The sequence below is a fragment of the Erpetoichthys calabaricus genome, chromosome 6, assembly GCF_900747795.2.
Source record: "Erpetoichthys calabaricus chromosome 6, fErpCal1.3, whole genome shotgun sequence".
Lineage (NCBI taxonomy): Eukaryota > Metazoa > Chordata > Cladistia > Polypteriformes > Polypteridae > Erpetoichthys > Erpetoichthys calabaricus.
Window position 1 is genome coordinate 114314769 of NC_041399.2, and position 17230 is coordinate 114331998.

General features: G+C 38.2%; 1 protein-coding gene across 2 annotated transcripts in view; it reads right to left on the minus strand.

Annotated features, from left to right (window-relative positions):
- The window catches only part of LOC114653516 (SWI/SNF-related matrix-associated actin-dependent regulator of chromatin subfamily D member 3), a 481542-nt gene that overhangs the window by 87376 nt on the left and 376936 nt on the right, over positions 1 to 17230 (minus strand). For both annotated transcript variants that reach the window (XM_028803878.2, XM_028803879.2), the window contains exon 5: positions 784 to 906. In XM_028803878.2, the coding sequence (XP_028659711.1) occupies positions 784 to 906 (123 nt within the window). The remainder of the gene's footprint in view (positions 1 to 783; positions 907 to 17230) is intronic.

Sequence of the window (17230 nt, forward strand, 5' to 3'; positions counted from 1 at the left end):
AGAATCCATTGTTCAAGTTGGTCTTCCAACTCTGGCCACCTCGCCTTGTTCCCGCGGAAACTCTTTTTTGTCTTTTTAACTTGGCGCAATTCATTCTCCTGCTTCCTCCACTTCCGAACCATTGATTCATTGATTTTAAATTCTCTCGCTGCTGCTCTATTCCCATTTACAACCGCGTAACTGATAGCCTGTAGTTTGAATTGTGCATCGTAAGCATGTCTCTTCTCTGATGCCATTTTCAGGGTCCTTAGCCAAACAAATGTTGTTTCGCAGTGCACCAGTAGTACAATATACCTACCTGCCGTAGGCGTGGCGGAGGTAAGTGTACGTGGCTTTACGTAATATTCTGCAATTGGTTTATCGCTGCCAGCGTTCGTAGTGTACGTATTACTACGTCCCTATGTTGGCAGGAAATGGTCCGACAGTCAATCAAGCGGAGCGCTTACTAAAATGCACAACAACATTTTTACAGATTTTGGAACTCAGTGCACACATAAGGCGCACCAAATTTAAAGGCGCACCGTGGATTTTTGAGAAAATTAAAGGCTTTTAAGTGCGCCTTATAGTGCGCAAAATACTGTATGTAAAACCTAACAGGTTCCAACACTAGCCCATAGTAACTATGTTGCAGTATTCCTTTGCTTTCCCTTTTTTGTCTTTTTGCATTTTGTAATTATGGAAAGAGTGTAAGCTGAAAAGACAACCCCAGTGTGTAAGTTATACAAAATAGATTTATGTTGCTCTACTAAACATTGTCTTTTGACTAACAGAGAGAATATTTACATCATCCAGCAGTTTTCCTTCAACTCTGAGTTCCCAAGATGCAATGCTGCCATCTGAATCATCTGTGTCTGGCTTTGCAGGGTTGAATGTGTTGGAAATGTACAGCCTCAACTTGCGCTTTTGCTGTAAAAGAAAAAAAAACAGTCAGAAATGAGACTTAATTAATACCCAATAAATCACACATTATGCATAGAATCACTTCTGTTAGGAGAAAAAGTATAGTTAAAATCTCTCTATTATAAAAAAAAATCTTGGGTTGAGACGTGATTTGCTCTGGTTAACATCCCGTGAGACAAGGCAGTGAGACAAAAGGACAGCTGCTGTACAGGCTTTTAAATGTTCGAATCGCTGCATGAAATGCAGATCATGCAGCACGGCACAAGCAGCAGCAAGCCAGCTGACTGAGCATAGAAGAGGTAAAAAAAAAAATGAATTTGTTTCCCATTGCATCACCATTTAAGAGGGGGTTTCAGAGGAGCGACCGCATCTGCTTAGCGTGTGTTCAGCCCCCCTCTTCACAACAAGAGAGGCAGAGACGTGAAGTGGCTGCCGTGTTGTACGCCCCGGGGAGGCGGGATGGAAGGGGGTGGGCAAATGAAAAACCAAAATACAACATACCAATGTACTGCATTCATATCATTTATACAATTTTAGCATTAACTTTCTCTTAGTCCTTAATCTGTTACCTATTTAACAAGAAATCCAGTTAAAAAATAAAAATGTCTAAAATCTAACCCAAGGGTTGGAAAAGATCCCATAAAAGCTGTAGTATTTTGTGAAATAGCTGGTTTAATATTCATTGTGCAAATATTATTACTTTTAAATTTCACAATTTCAAATTGTAGTAAACCCTGATGGTTATATATTAAGAAAAATTGTATCTTTACAGAGTTGGCTTTCTACTTATTTCCTGTGCATGAGAATGTGAGACATTTCTGCCAGCATGGATCTAGTACTCTAAAGGAAAAATGTCTTGTAAATATGATAAAATGTTGAGATTAGTCCTCCACTTGTAAGGAGGCTTAAAAGTAGTGTACTTGGAGCAAATAGCTTTGGAAACTGATGTACATTACAGTAAACAAAATCTCTTCTTTCCAATAACTAATAGAAAATTCTTTAAAATTAGAAGCGTTTAAGTAGCTGTGTGAAAGACACAATGTTGCAATTTACACAACACTGTAAGGGTCAAGATACCATGTATTTAATAAAGAGTTCTTCTTCTTCTTCTGGACCTATTCCCCTTTTCATAAGGAGTCACTATTTTCTTGACTAAACTTCCCCAATACAGGTTTCAGCGTGATTTTTACAGCCATGCACGTGCTATAGACTAAATGTATGGTATTTCAAGAAGGAATAAATGTGATTAGTTTTTAAATGGCTTAAGTTTGTTTATTCTGTATATTCAGTATCTTATATATAGGTTAAAATAATTATTAGCTACAAAAATATATTTGCATGTATTTATATAATTATACTACAGTGATGAACAGCAGGGGATTAAGTAGATATTTTCTTTTATTAATTTTCCTACAGTGGATTCTGTATTCTTCAGCGTTACATATTGTGCAACATATTGCACAATGGTTTTGTATAATAAATCCAGCTGGAGGCAGACATCAAGTTTTTTGATCTACTGGTCAGTTGTCTCTTGTTGTCCCTCGTACTAAATGCAAAACTAAGGGGGATAGGGCTTTTGCAGCTGCTGCACCTCATCTGTGGAATTCATTACCTAGTTACATTAAGGAGTCACCTTCAACTGAACTGTTTAAAATGAGACTGAAGATGCACTTTTATTCTCTAGCTTTCCAAGACCTTCAGTGATACTGATGGTTCCCTCCTCATGGTCATATGTTTGTCTGTTTGTAGCCAAAATTTACACCGGGTATGTAAAAAAGTATGTTTTTATTATATTATAGTAATTATATTATAGTAATATTATATCTATATATATAATTCACTAAGCCGGGAGACAAGTAGCCACCCATGGAAAGCACGCCGGAAGGGGCCACGCCCACCAACTCTAAGACCATTGGATACGACGACAACTCGCAGAGCCACGCCCACCAACTCGGACGCGACGCCTCGGAAAACATGCCGTCATTTCTGTTTGTCTGTGCCACAGTCCACATGCAGCTCTGAGCCATGTTGACTTTTCATTAGTCAACCTCAGTGGAACCTTGGTTCACACAGAGGCAGCGCGAGAGAGAGACAGAGGCACACACAGGCAGCGCGAGAGAGAGCCACGCACACACAGGCAGCGCGACAGAGAGAGCCGCGCAATCCTTTAAAACTGAGGTTAAAACACAATGAAGGAAGCAGTCTTTAAAAACCAATAAGCCCTGTGCCTCTTTTTCATTAGCGTCTCACCTGCTTCACTGCCCTGCAACAGTCGAGACGCTTTCTCAGCAGCTGACCTTCTCTGTGCCTGACTCCACTACTGTCAGTCGCCTGATTAAAAATGGTGAACTCCTGCAATGTTACTATCTTGGTTGGCTTTTAAATAAAGTTCGGATTTGTTCAAATGTTCCTTTTTTTCCCCCTGTGCTTAAAACCCATTTAAAAAAAAAGTGTTTACACAACTGCTGCAATGTTACAGAGAGAGAGAGGGCTCGCCTGCTCCTGAGAGACAGAGGGGGAGGGGGCTCCCGTGCTGCTGAGAGAGGGGGGGGGGGGGGCTGGGGAGGCTCGGGTGCTGCTGAGAGAGAGAGCCTGCGCATGCAGCTGAGCAGGGAGCCTGGGTTTTTTCCCCCTGTGCTTAAAACTCATTAAAAAAAAGTGTTTATACAACTGCTGCAATGTTACAGAGAGAGAGAGGGGGCTTGCGTGCTTCTGAGAGACAGAGGGGGAAGGGGCTCGCGTGCTGCTGAGAGAGAGAGAGGGGTGGGGAGGCTGGGAAGGCTCCTGTGCTGCTGAGAGGGAGCCTGAGCGTGCATCTGAGCAAAGACAATTTCCTGTTAGATTTGCCTTTGCAATGACAATTAATAAGGCACAGGGCCAAACTTTCAAAAAGATGTGAATGTATCTGCCAAAACCAATTTTCAGTCACGGACAGTTGTATGTTGCTCTCTCCAGAGTTCCATCTTTTCATTCACTTACTGGTATGCCTGCAGGAACACGTGCAGCGAGCGAGAGAGAGCGAGAGACACACACACGCATACAGCTGCGCGAGAGAGAGAGAGCGCTGGACGCATAAGAATAATAATACTTCATTACATTGATATACCGGTGTTTTCAGTATTCAAAGCGCTATCCACACAGGGAGAAACTGGGAAGCGAACCCAAAATCTTCCACAGTCTCCTTACTGCAAAACAGCAGCACTACCATTGCGCTACAAGGCAGTTAAAGAATGCACTGGCCTCGACTTTGTTTTCACTTCTGTTTACAGCGATCGGATCGTAGCGTGCATTGTTGCAATGTTACTTTTCTTGGTGGCTTATTACATTACGGATGTTTCACATGTTAATTTTTTTCCCTGTGCTTAAAAGACATTAAAAAAGTGTTTCTCAACTGTGACTCCGGAACAACTCAGTACGCAAGCTATATTAAGCGTCAACAACGAAGACTCGCTACACCTTAACGAACAAGTGCTGAAACTTATCCCTACCGACGAAGTAACTTTCACCAGCGTGGCCTCCATCGTCACAGACGATCCCGCTTTCAGTCACGGACAATTGTATGTTGCTCTCTCCAGAGGTCCATCTTTTCATTCACTCACAGTGGTATCCATAAACCCACCCCATTTGGACAACTGTGTCGTTCAGCAAGTGTTCACCCATCAATACATAATTATGTGGCGTATGTTACGCCGCGGGTTGGCTAGTTAGTAATATTATAGTAACTAGCCATGTGCGCCCAACTACGTTGCGTGTGTTAAAGTTGTCTGTGAAGGGCTCCCTGTTTAAACGCGGCTGCCAGTCGTGAACTGGGCCCTTCGTTGCACAGCATTATGATTTTTTAACAAAATTATAAAACAAAACCCTTGGACATTGATTCGATAGGAATGGCCTACTTGGAATCACTGTCCGAATAGTAATTATGTGGTGGTGGAGGAGCATTTCTGCTTCTCTCCGTTCACAGTCTGTCTTGTTTTCATGATGCTGTCGTTTCCTCTCACGATCTCTTCTCAACCTTTCTCCAATCTCGCAGGTTGCTTTGTGGCAATCCAAAGAGTAAGGAAGAACCAATGCTTCTTTCTTGAACTCCAAACGCAGACTGATGGAAAATCACAGAAGTGTGTCCAACTTATATACTCTAACTGCCGACTCCAAGAAGTGGGTGAACATTCGATTTGGACGAAGTGCTGCCAATGACGGTCGATAGAAACACAAAAAACCACAGTCTCGACAACGAAGCAGGTGTTGACGCCAGATCTAAACACAAAGCACGGTGTCGACGCCAGATCTAAACACAAAGAGTGGTGTCGACGCCAGATCTAAACACAAAGAGTGGTATCGACAGTGTTTGTAAACAAAAGTAACAACCAAGGTGTTGTGTATTCAGCCACTACAAACAGCACGTTGTCTCCTTTAGTTCAATCCTCTTTAATCACCACACTCCAACCTCATCCAACGATCCTCCTCCTCACTTCCTCTCCTCCTCCATCACTACTGCCCTCTACTGAACACAGCAGGAACACCACACAAGGCAGTGAATTCGCGGACAAACAAAGATCAAGATCCAAATGAAGATTATATATAAAGATATTATTATTATATAATTAATATTATTATATTATAATATTATTATTAATATTATAGTAATATTATATTACAGTAATAATAATAATAGCAGCTCACTACTCAAAACGCGGAGTGCCCAGTCTCGAACCCGGTACCTTTGAGTTATAAGGCAGCAGTTCTTACCTCTACACCACTCAAGAATACATATCAACTTCCTGTCAATTGACATTTGAGCTTGGGTTTTTAACTCATTGACAGCTACATGTAAATCAAATGTTTTTTTTCTTTGGTTAAATTCTTGAATAAAAGCGCAAGTGTTTATTTGATATTTGGCCTAAAATCTTCACACATTATACTTCATGTCATTATTAGTATAACATGGAAAAAGTTTCTGCTTTAGGTATGTGTTCAGCATTTCTTGGCTCACATTTCCTTTCATCCTACACTTTTACCCAGACACGGAACACACATTAAATGCATATATTCCAAATAACGATATACTGTATTATTTACCCTATACAACTCCAGGAACCACACACACCGATAAGCAGCCTTGGCTTGAGCTGGGAGAACTTTTTGCCCGAAGAACTCCATCAAGGTGGGGGATGGGATAGCAGGATACTTGTGCTGATCGATGCATTACAGAATTAAGAGTTTTTTAGTAGGCTTCAGGGATTCTAGTATTAATTTACTGCTGGTTTGTATTGTGTTTTTATTATATTTATTTATGTTTATTATATATTTTATTGTAAATCACTTTGGCTACAGCATTACTGAAGTTGTTTTAAATGTGGTCTATAAGTAAATTGACATTGACATTGTTTCAAAATATGTAGGTCTTATTATAAATAAATCATTCTGAAGACAGTTTGATAAAAAAATAAAATGCACAAAACTGCTCAGTTACAATTTTTGGTAATTTTGCTATATACACCTTGGAAATTTATTTTATGATATGTGTTTCTTTTACTATGTCTGTTTTTATATTTTTGACCTCTGTAAACATTGACATGAGTAAATGAAGTTTATTGTTTCAAATTAAATTGTGGTGTCCTGGAAATAGTTAAAAGTTATTGATTGAATAGTTACTGTAGAGTGCAGTTAGTTACAGCTAGTTACTGCAACAAAAAATCAATTGGTTACAATGATGACAATAATATTTTGTTTTTGCAAAAACAAAATAAACAAAATTAAACTGAAAGTAAGCATTCACTCATTTTTATATGTGGGCATGAGTTGTTTGCCTCTGGAAACATAAATGCAAATTACATTCCTTTCTCAAAAAATGCCCATTACTCTTTTGAAAAGAGATGTAATATAATGTGAATCATCTACACAAAAGAAAAGGAAGTAAACTGTCAAGACATCTCATAATTGTTCTATCGGCAGTTGAAGCTGAACGATGAATTTCATTAGTAGACTACAGTGATTGCAAGATGACTTATAAGAGAGCAGTTACATTTTGCTATCTTTCAAAAGTGAAAATTATTCTTTCATTTTAAAAACTTGTGGTGTGAAAACAATGCAAAAAAGAAAGGACCACTGATGTCACAGGTCTAATTTTGGAATAACCTAAATCACAATAATTAATGCAGTAGCATGGACTGTAGCAGACATGGCCAGCTGTCCCCTAATCCACCCCTTCAAACTACAAAAAAGTAGTTTATTCGCATTCATGCAAACTATACATAAAGTCATAGATGCAACGTTGAACCCAATTCCTAATGAAGGGAAACATGTACTTGTTCACTAAATTAGTGCTAACCACATACACTTGAATTAAGATATGCCAAATTCTCATGTTAAAATCAGTTGTTAACTTTACCAGCTCTCAACAATATTTGTTTTGTAATAATTGTTAGACATAACTGTATATTGAAAACTTGTCTTTGAATTTAGGCAGTGTATGCTTTATACAGCATTTGTTAATAATTGCTGCTGGAAGGAGTGATGGTAATAGCTGCAATAAGTAAATAATAAGTAGGTAATATGTACACTGTTAACCAAAGAAAATTCAGAAATAATGGGATGCCTTAGAGAACAGGAAAGATCGTATACATTTTGAATTCCATAGAACAGTATCAATTAACTAGGTCACAACATAGCCATATTCTATAGCCAAACAATAAATAAATAAAAACTTGGTATGAACCTAAACATTAAAACATTATAATATCATAAAAGATCTGTTCATAAATTCAACATTCAATTTTAATTTATTGAAAACACAAATATTAAAGACATTGGTAGATCAGTGTGGCAGTGACACACTTTCAGAAGTACTCCCCCAGGGAGTATGAGAACTGTACCTCTGGCATACTGTATGTACAACATTTGTATCCTTATAACAGCATACAGCTTTTTGATGACTTCCTAATAACACGTGTGGCCATCAGGTGGCAGTCTACGTTTCCTCTGTTGTGAATTAGGCCCTTTATATGAAGCATGCTTGATGCCACACAATTTCATTTTATTTCATTTCAGTTGTTCAATTTGTGAATGTTGTGTAATTTCTGTGTATTGGACAGAGAGTGACAAATTGCTTAGTTGTCTGTAGAATATTAGAAGTGGTACAGTCACCTGGAAATAAAATAAGCAAATGCAGGGTGTGAAGAAGGGGGTGCATACAAGAGAGCATTTACTTAAAGAAGCACCTCCAAAGTTTTTGCATGTAGTTGCTCTGTCACATAGCATTATTTTTTATGTTTATAATTAGTTATTCGGGTGCACTTAACTGCAAAGTAGGTTCACAGAGACTCTAGAAAAGAAACTACTGGGGAGCAGCATGGAAGCACACTATGGGAGGAAGTGTTGCTGGCCATTTGTGCCAGGCGTGGTGAGGTCTGTCATGCCTGTTAGCTCCCTTGAGTGCCAGTGCACTACCCACCATGGTATCAAAGGAGCAGTGACCCTTGAAGTCCCAGAGAAAGTACAGGAAGTTACCTGGATGTGTAAAAGTCCGTGTGCTGGTGGCTACATGCCTGCATTGGAGATGCATCAAAATACACACCTGTAAGAGAGGCTGCATGACGTGGACATCACAACAGTGTCTCTGGTTGGTTATGCCAGGTCAGTATCATGAAGAATTGGCCAGGTAAACAAATTCCCAGCATATAAAACAAACTATACCAACAGGGTTTGTGTTTTACCATCTGCAGTTTGGTAAAGTTTAAAAGAGCGAGTAGTTTGTTACCCTCCAAGAGCATTCTTGTGTATATACAGTATTTAAAATTAAGAGTTTTCACTGATTTTTTTCCCTGTCTTTTGTGTCTGTGCTATTATTTGCTAATTGTTCTTTTTCATCCTTTTTGATTTTTGTCCTGTAAGTAGGATTTTTACTTATTTATTTTTATGTTTTTTTCTATACTTTGTACTTGAGAATCATTGTACATTCTGTACAGCTTCACCATCACACATGTTTTTCTTTTTTTTGTAAATATTCTGTGTCATTGCAGAGGTCAGCATTTGCTTTTCAGTACATGACAATAAAATTTGCTTTGCTTCAACTAGAAATAAAGAACACCTGTTTTTGAACATTTTCATGGAGTCTGAGGTACCTTTTTTCCACCACTGCTCTGTTTGGGTTGTCCTGTATTTGAGCATCTGGGTAGAGGTGCCAGTACACAGGGCATCACATGCTCTCTATCTGTGCCCCTCTGTCCATGTTGTGCACAGACTCCTTTTATGGCAGTCTCTCCAGGAACTCCACCACTTCTTACAGTACACAAAAACCTGACCAACTTGCCTCTCTCAGGTCCAATCTGCAGATATTACACTACGTCGCTTCTTAGGACCATGCTAGGTCATGCTCCCTGCATGGCAACACAAAGATATTCAGCTGGGAGATTAGAGACTGGCAATTTGGGCTTGTGAAGTTGATGTTTTCAAATCTTCCTGTCTAGTGTGGTTGATGGATACAGCTCTTCTAAACAACCATCATTAGTGCAAAAGCAATCATCAATCTCAGCTTATTAATCAGTTCTTCTCTCAATCCTGACATAATAAACACCAGAACAGAAGGACTGAGGCAGAAACTAGATGGCATCTCAGCCCAAGTATGGTCATGTTTATTTAACAATAGTGAATCATACTCCTGGTCATATTTTCTCATCACTAAAAACCACTGGAGACACCTCATAAATCAAATATGAACTGGGAATAAGACACAACTGTTCTCACACTGTTCCCTTTTCTTGTAACATGGCCAGTATCTCTGATAATACACCAGAAACAATCTTCTGCATGAGACTGCAACTTTTTTTCCCCTCTAAAAGTCTCCACCTGCACTTTTGAATCTTCCTGTGCTTGTAGAATTTAGTGCAAATCTTCATGACAACTTTCAGAATGCAGCATTCCACTTATTTGTGTGACATATTGCTTTCAATCAGGCATTTAGCTCCACCCATCTTCAGGACACCCTGCTGGCTGCTACAGTATGAAATAACATGACAAGAGCAGTGGATGAGCACTTGATCTAGCTGGTAAGTTGCATTTCATACTGCAATCATAGCCATTAAAACTGGGACGATCGCACTCATACATGGTTTCATGCTTGTATCAAAATCAAAGAAGTATTTTTCTACTCTGAAAAGGTAAATAGATCACTGGACTTGGCCATCTTTTCAAGAAACATGCCAGTTCTGACTGCATGAATGCAATGCAAGTCTACATTTCCTGGTAGTTTGAAGGGGTGGGATAGGGTACAGCTGACCATGCATTAAAAAACCTCATACTTTAGTGTTGATTCTTGAGATCTAAGCACTTCTACCATCTAAATACTACACTAGTAATGTCATGGGTGTGCTCAATTCTACAGGTATTTACGAAAACAAAAAAAAATTCACACCATGATTTTTTTCACAGCACCCACAGAAAAACAAGACACTACTCATTTAGATAGATAGATAGATAGATAGATAGATAGATAGATAGATAGATAGATAGATAGATAGATAGATAGATAGATAGATAGATACTTTATTAATCCCAAGGGGAAATTCACAAATGTATTTATTATTTAATGACAAATACTCTGCATACACCCGCAAAATATAAGCCTACATTAGTTATCAGATTTTAATAATATAACATATTTGGACAGTTACTTTTTAAAAAAAGGTAATCTCTTTAGGTTTAAAAAACAACCATAGAAATGTTGCTGTGTTTCAGTCTGAAAGTGCATGTTTTCATGTAATACACATCTAATGTGCAGCAGTGTACTCAAACTAATAAAGTCTACATAATATAAGGTATTTAACTTTAATCATTTTCAGACATTTGTGGTCATACAATTCAATTACCATTTATAAAATTCAGAGGTGGGTAGTAACGAGTTATATTTACTCCGTTACATTTACTTGAGTCAACTTTTAAAAAAAAATTGTACTTCTAAGAATAGTTGTACTGCACCATACTTTTTACTTTTACTTGAGTACATTTGTGAAGAAGAAACACTACTCTTACTCTGCCACATTGGGCAACACTCGAATTGTTACTTTTTTTCCATTTTATACGCTATATTTTTGCCAGAGAGAAGACGCCAGTGGATCTACTGCATGATTGTTTCACCAATCAGACGTAGCAACAATAATCACATGACTACATTTCACCAATCAGATGTAGCAACAATAATCACGACTCCGTTTCACCAATCAGACGTAGCCATGAAATCACATGACCACATACAAACTTCCTGCATCTGCAGTATGTGAGAGACTTTTAGTCATGCAGGGTTTCTCTTCACTGCTAAACAGTCACAGCTTCACTGCAAGAACCTTGAGAGCCATCTCCTGCTGAAGCTTAACCATCACTTCACTGAGTGAAGAACAAGCAGGTTTTAACCAAACATGCACAGACACAGACAGTCAAGGTAAAGTGAGACTTCTTGTACGTGCACAAGCTGCCTTGTTCTAATGTTATTTTCTATCAGCTATGCCATTTGAAGGGCAAGTGTGTGACGATGCCGGTCCCCTACGCACTCTTTTCTTTTCTCCTTTTCTTTGATTCCCCCTTGTTTTTTTTTTTTGTGCCGATCCGTATATATACACTCCCGTCTCCGTGGGCCTTAATCACACACCACAGAAGCCAACGAAGCAATTGAGAACAATCGCACCTGCACATGCAGGTGTGACTCGCTCCAACTACCTCATTAATTCCCCACGGTCGTGCAATTGCGCCTACGGAGAGTGACACAGCTTTATGGATTTTAAACTGTCCTTTTTTTTTTTTTTGAAGCTACGGACCCACTACACCACAAAGTGAATATGCAGTATTATACTGTCAGTGTACAATATATCTTGTCACTGTAAGTAGTTTGCACTGTTCAAACATACATGTTACCTACTGTAGGTATTGGCTTCAAAAGCTTTGTTGTGAAAAACTGAGATTTGGAACTTTGTGTTATTTGTGCATCTTTATTTTGTAAAGATGTTATTTATTTTTACTCATTATTTGGAAATAGCAGAATTTGCACATTATTTTATATTTTGGTCTGTCTTATTACAAAATTTCTAAAAATAAATCATTCATTATGATCAAACAGTTACTCAGTACTTGAGTAGTCTTTTCACCAAATACTTTTTTACTCTTGCTTGAGTCATTTTTTGGATAACTACTTTTTACTTCTACTTGAGTAATATTATTTTGAAGTAACGTTACTCTTACTTGAGTACAATTTTTGGCTACTCTACCCACCTCTGATTAAATTTCCTTTTACAGGTTTCAATAAAAATATCTACATAAAAACATGAATAAACTATTTTTAATTCAGAAAATTTCTACTTGGCACTGCAGATTTTGATACTGTTGTTGAAGGCTGAAAGCAAATGCTAATGATCAATGTCTTTCAGTTTCAAATAATTAGTTAAAGTTATCAAAAAAGAAATTAATGTGTTAGAATCATTATTTAAGGAGTCTGCTTAAAGGAACTGTTGAATCAAACAATGTTACATGGCACTAAAAGAATATCAGACTGGTCTGTGGTTAAATTAATAACCCACTGAGTAATGCAAAAGACTTCTAACTAGCTACCGTACAATTAATTAAATGTTACAAATAATGTTTTTCATCTATGAATGTTCTTAGACAATTCTGAAATCTAAAGCAGACCTTCTCAACTTCTGGCCTGCCTTACTTGAAAATGAGGCCCAGAACAAGGTCTTCCATGTTACTCACATGCAGTCACAAATCATTTACTTTGGTCATTCTTCTGCATATTTATGTTTTAACACAACATTATAAGTAAAGTCCTAAAATGCTTCTAATTGTGTGTGTGTGTGTGTTTTAAACACATCAGGACAGATAAATGCAGAGCAAAACACAATTAGGAGGTGATTTATGCAAAAGAAGTGGGGAGAGTGTGCTATAAATTCAAGAGTAAGTGAGCTACACAGAAAATAAATGTTAAGTGTTATGAAGATTTCTGCTCAGTCCACTACTCCTCATATTTGCTGACAACTGGTACTAACAAACGTTATTACATAATTACATTTTCTCTCCAATCTGCCAAATTAAGTCATGATTTCTGACATGAACAGCCTAATGAACAGTAATCTGGAATCAGAACCTTTTTGTATCATCATTCATCTGTCTTTTGACTATAAAGAATTAATATCTTCCAGACAGTATCAGATAGCTCATTAATGATGAGCTACTTATGAGTTGAAGTTATGATTTAATTTAACATTATCTTTATTTCATTGTGAATTATTATATTTTATGAACACTATCCACTATGCATCAATTTTAAAGAAATACTCCACCAAAAAAAGGTTACTTGCCCCACATACTTTGTAGTGGTGGCTACATTATTGGATTTGTGACCTTCTGCTGTTATTTGGACATCGCCATTGGATTTTTGTATTGGTACTTTGTTTGAATCAGGTTGCCTTTTTGCTTCACGCAATTTCCTTTTGCCTTTTGTCTTCTACAAAGCTTTCTTTTTTTATTGAACATTTTTGTAGATTACATCTTTTTATTTTTTTAAGATGCTGTGTTTGCCCTTTCATCTAGCCAGGGTTGACGGTATACCCACTCTGATGTGCATTTCTGGGACTCTTTAGTCCCAACAGTAAGCAGTCTAGTCTTTGGTTTCATTTGTCCTCAAAACAAACTTTACTACACCCCCAGCTCATACTGCCATGTACTTGGAGTTTCAAAGCAAGCAAGTCCCAATTATTTCCAAAGCATATAATCCCAAACACTTCCAACAATGCCCACTAGAGGGGGATAACACCACTAAATACATGCTAGTAATAAGGGCAAGCACCAAATCATCATAAAATAAAAAGGTTTCTTTCACAAAAAGCTCTGTAAATACAGGAAACTCTGTAGAGCACAGAAGGTAAAAACGAGTTGCCAGCAAGGACAACCTAAGGCAGACAAATCAAAATATGAAATCCCAAGCATAGTAGAAATAATGAGAAAAATAGACAAAAATCCAATGATTCCCAAAAAGCACAGAACTGAAATAGAAAACACTCTCCAAACCCCTAAGCAAATTCAAACTGAACTACCATGAACTGTGGAAGACCTTCCAGATTTGTAGAATGGAGGGCAGCACCCAACTGATTGGCAAATGGCCCTGTCTCTCGGGGGACTGTGACGGTGCAGATTTGATCCATGCTCCCGTTTCTGTCAGAGAGCCTCTTGAACCTGCCACTATCAACAGTCATAATCTAGATGAACTGGGCAAATAAGGACACACTCTTACAAGCAAGGGGTAGGTTCAAAAAGCGTTTCTGTGCTTTTATTAAAATTAATCTAATCAAAAAACAAACGGTGTTCAACTTAAATAGTGCAGTGCAAGTTCAAATAAATAATCCATAAAAAACAAGGTGAATGCGGAGGTTAAAAGATCCATCAAATAAATAATCCATCAAAAATGTGGTTAAAAATCACGGAGACAGTTTCTTTAAAAACTCACAAGCCTCAATATTGCCTTTTTAACACTAGAATTACCAGAGCCAACGAAAAAACTCGTAAATCTGGTCCACCTTAAATCCATTCCACCTCTCCATCAGCCTCTTTTGTCTTCTAAATGTGTCGATAAGCCCAAGCAGCAAGCAGCCTGCTATACTATCCCCCCCACCGCCTCAGAACAGGCAAGAAGTTCTCCCAGTTCCTGCCTTGATTGATTATCAGGGAGTGAGCTACCCAGAATTGTAAGGGGAAATAATTTGATGTGTGTTTTGTGTCTACAACAATCTATGTAAACACATTTAAAACAGAAATGTTTTTCATGTTTCAGTAATAAATAACAAAATGTAGACATGAACTGTATAATGTGTGAAGGCTGCTGGCCAAATATCAAATAAGCACTTTAACAAAATGTGCAAGTACAATATAACAGCTTCCGTGGTGTAGTGGTAAGATCTGCTGACTTATAATCCGGAGGTCGTGAGTTCAAAACCGGCTCCCCAGCAAATTTACCATTTTGAGTAGTGAGCTGCTCTTATTGTTAATATTATACAATAAAAACATACATTTGATTTGTGTCTGTAACTGCCGGTATAAATTAATAGTACTTGTAAAACTTAGCATTTTTTTTTTCACTTTTATTATTATTATTGTTTATATTTATTATTCTCATGATACAACACCTCCACCCCTTATGGTCCATGACGTCAAAGCTGCACCGACGAAAAACAGACATATGTACTGTGTATAAGATATTTGGAATAACTCATTTTATGACCTGTATAGTACATTTCGAAAACATTGTGGCACTGATGCAACATTATTCATATTCATTTGCACGACTTCTTGTGCTTGTAATCAGTGACCGCGTTTTTTTTTTTCGATCTTGCCAGTCTTCACATGTTGCTGCATGGTGTTGTTTCTTTTGTACAGAGAGGTCAGTTCCGCGCTATATGCAATCATCAGATTCAAATGTTAACAGTTCACACACACCCAAGAACCGTCCTTTCTACGTTTACAACATGTGTACCTGTTGCAATGTACACACTTCTCTCTGTGCTGTGGTTACTATTACACTGAAGGGGCTGGGGAAGCGATGGTCTTGGAACAGAAGCTTTTCGATGTTGCATTCTCTTTTGCTTTATCCATCGCCTTTTCTTGTAAGTAGTGACAACGAAGCTCCTCTGCAAGGTGAGCAAACAACACTCTTCTTTTTTCAGTGGCCCCCGTGCGTACCTTGTACAGTACATGTGCGTTCATTGCTGCCAGGTCAAGCTTGTTGTAGCACAAGCAACCGGCCACCTGCGTGCTTCCTGCTCGCACTGAATAAGCTCACACCTTCTGGTGCACAATGTCAACACAGCACCGGAAACAAAGAAAGAGACAAATATATGTGACATTTTGAAGAAATCATTTCATGACCTGAATAGTATCAATCAGAAAACATTGTTGCACTAATGCAATATGATTTGAAAACAAACAGCGTCAGATCAGCTGTAAATGTATGGCATTTCTAAAAGTTAGCTTTTTTCAGTTTTATTCTTTCAGTGACGTTCACGCTGTCCCTCGCCCCCCCAACACACCCCCCCCTTCTGATCTGACTCTAACTAACAGCAGTATAAATTCACACCCGATCTTTTGCTGTTCGTTTTCAAATAATAATGCATCCGTGCGACAATGTTTCTGATTGGTACTATTCAGGTCATAAAATGATTTCTTCAAAATGTCACATATATTTGTCTCTTTCTTTTTTGTCCACTGCTGCACTGACATCATGCACCTGAAGGCATGAGCTTATTCAGTGCGGCAGGAGCACGCAGGTGGTCGGTTGCTTGTGCTATAACATGCTTGACTTGACTCGATCAATGCAAATGTACTGTACAAGGCATGCACGGGGGCCACTGAGAAAAGAAGAGTGTTTATGGCTCACCTTGCAGAGGAACTTGGTCATCACTTCTTGCAAGAAAAGGTGATGGATAAAGCAAAAGAGGATGCAACATCGACAAGCTTCTGTTCCAAGACCGCCGCTCCCCCCAGCATCTTTAGTTTAATAGTAACCACAGCACAGAGAGAAGTGTGTACATTGCAACAGGTACACATGTCGTAAATATAGAAAGGACGGTCCTTGGGTGTGTGGCAACTGTTAACATTTGAATCTGATGATTGCATACAGCGCGGAACTGACCTCTCTGTACTATTCTTTCCTCTGCATGTCCTGGAGTACAAAAGAAACAATCCAATGCACCGAAAAGTGAACACTGGCAAGATCCAAAAAAAAAACAAAACAAAAACCCATGGTCACTGATTACAAGCGCAAGAAGGCGTGCAAATGAATATGAACAATATGAATAATGTTGCATCAGTGCCACAATGTTTTCGAAATGTACTGTACATGTCATAAAATGAGTTATTCCAAATATCATACTGTATATACATATGTCTCTGTTTCTTTGTCAGTGCGGCTTTGACATCATGGACCATAAGGTGCATACTAATTCAGCGTGAACAGGAACACTCAATAAAACTGAATACAAAAAAAAAATTCAACTGATGGTGAGATACGAAGAAGGCAGATTCACCAGTGTTTGTGTGTCAGCTTTTATCCCTCCAGATCAGAGAATTTCCTGTTCTATTGTCTCAAAACACCACTCACATGTACAGTTATTCCCAGTTTCAGATAAAAAGTAACCGCGTCAGATCTGGGGTGGTTTGGGTGGGTGTTGTATCTTGATTGTGACTGAGAGAATAAAAGTGAAAAAAAAAGCTAACTTTTACAAGTACTATAAAGTTATACCGGCTGTTACAGACACAAATCAAATGTATGTTTTTATTGTATAATATTAACAATAAG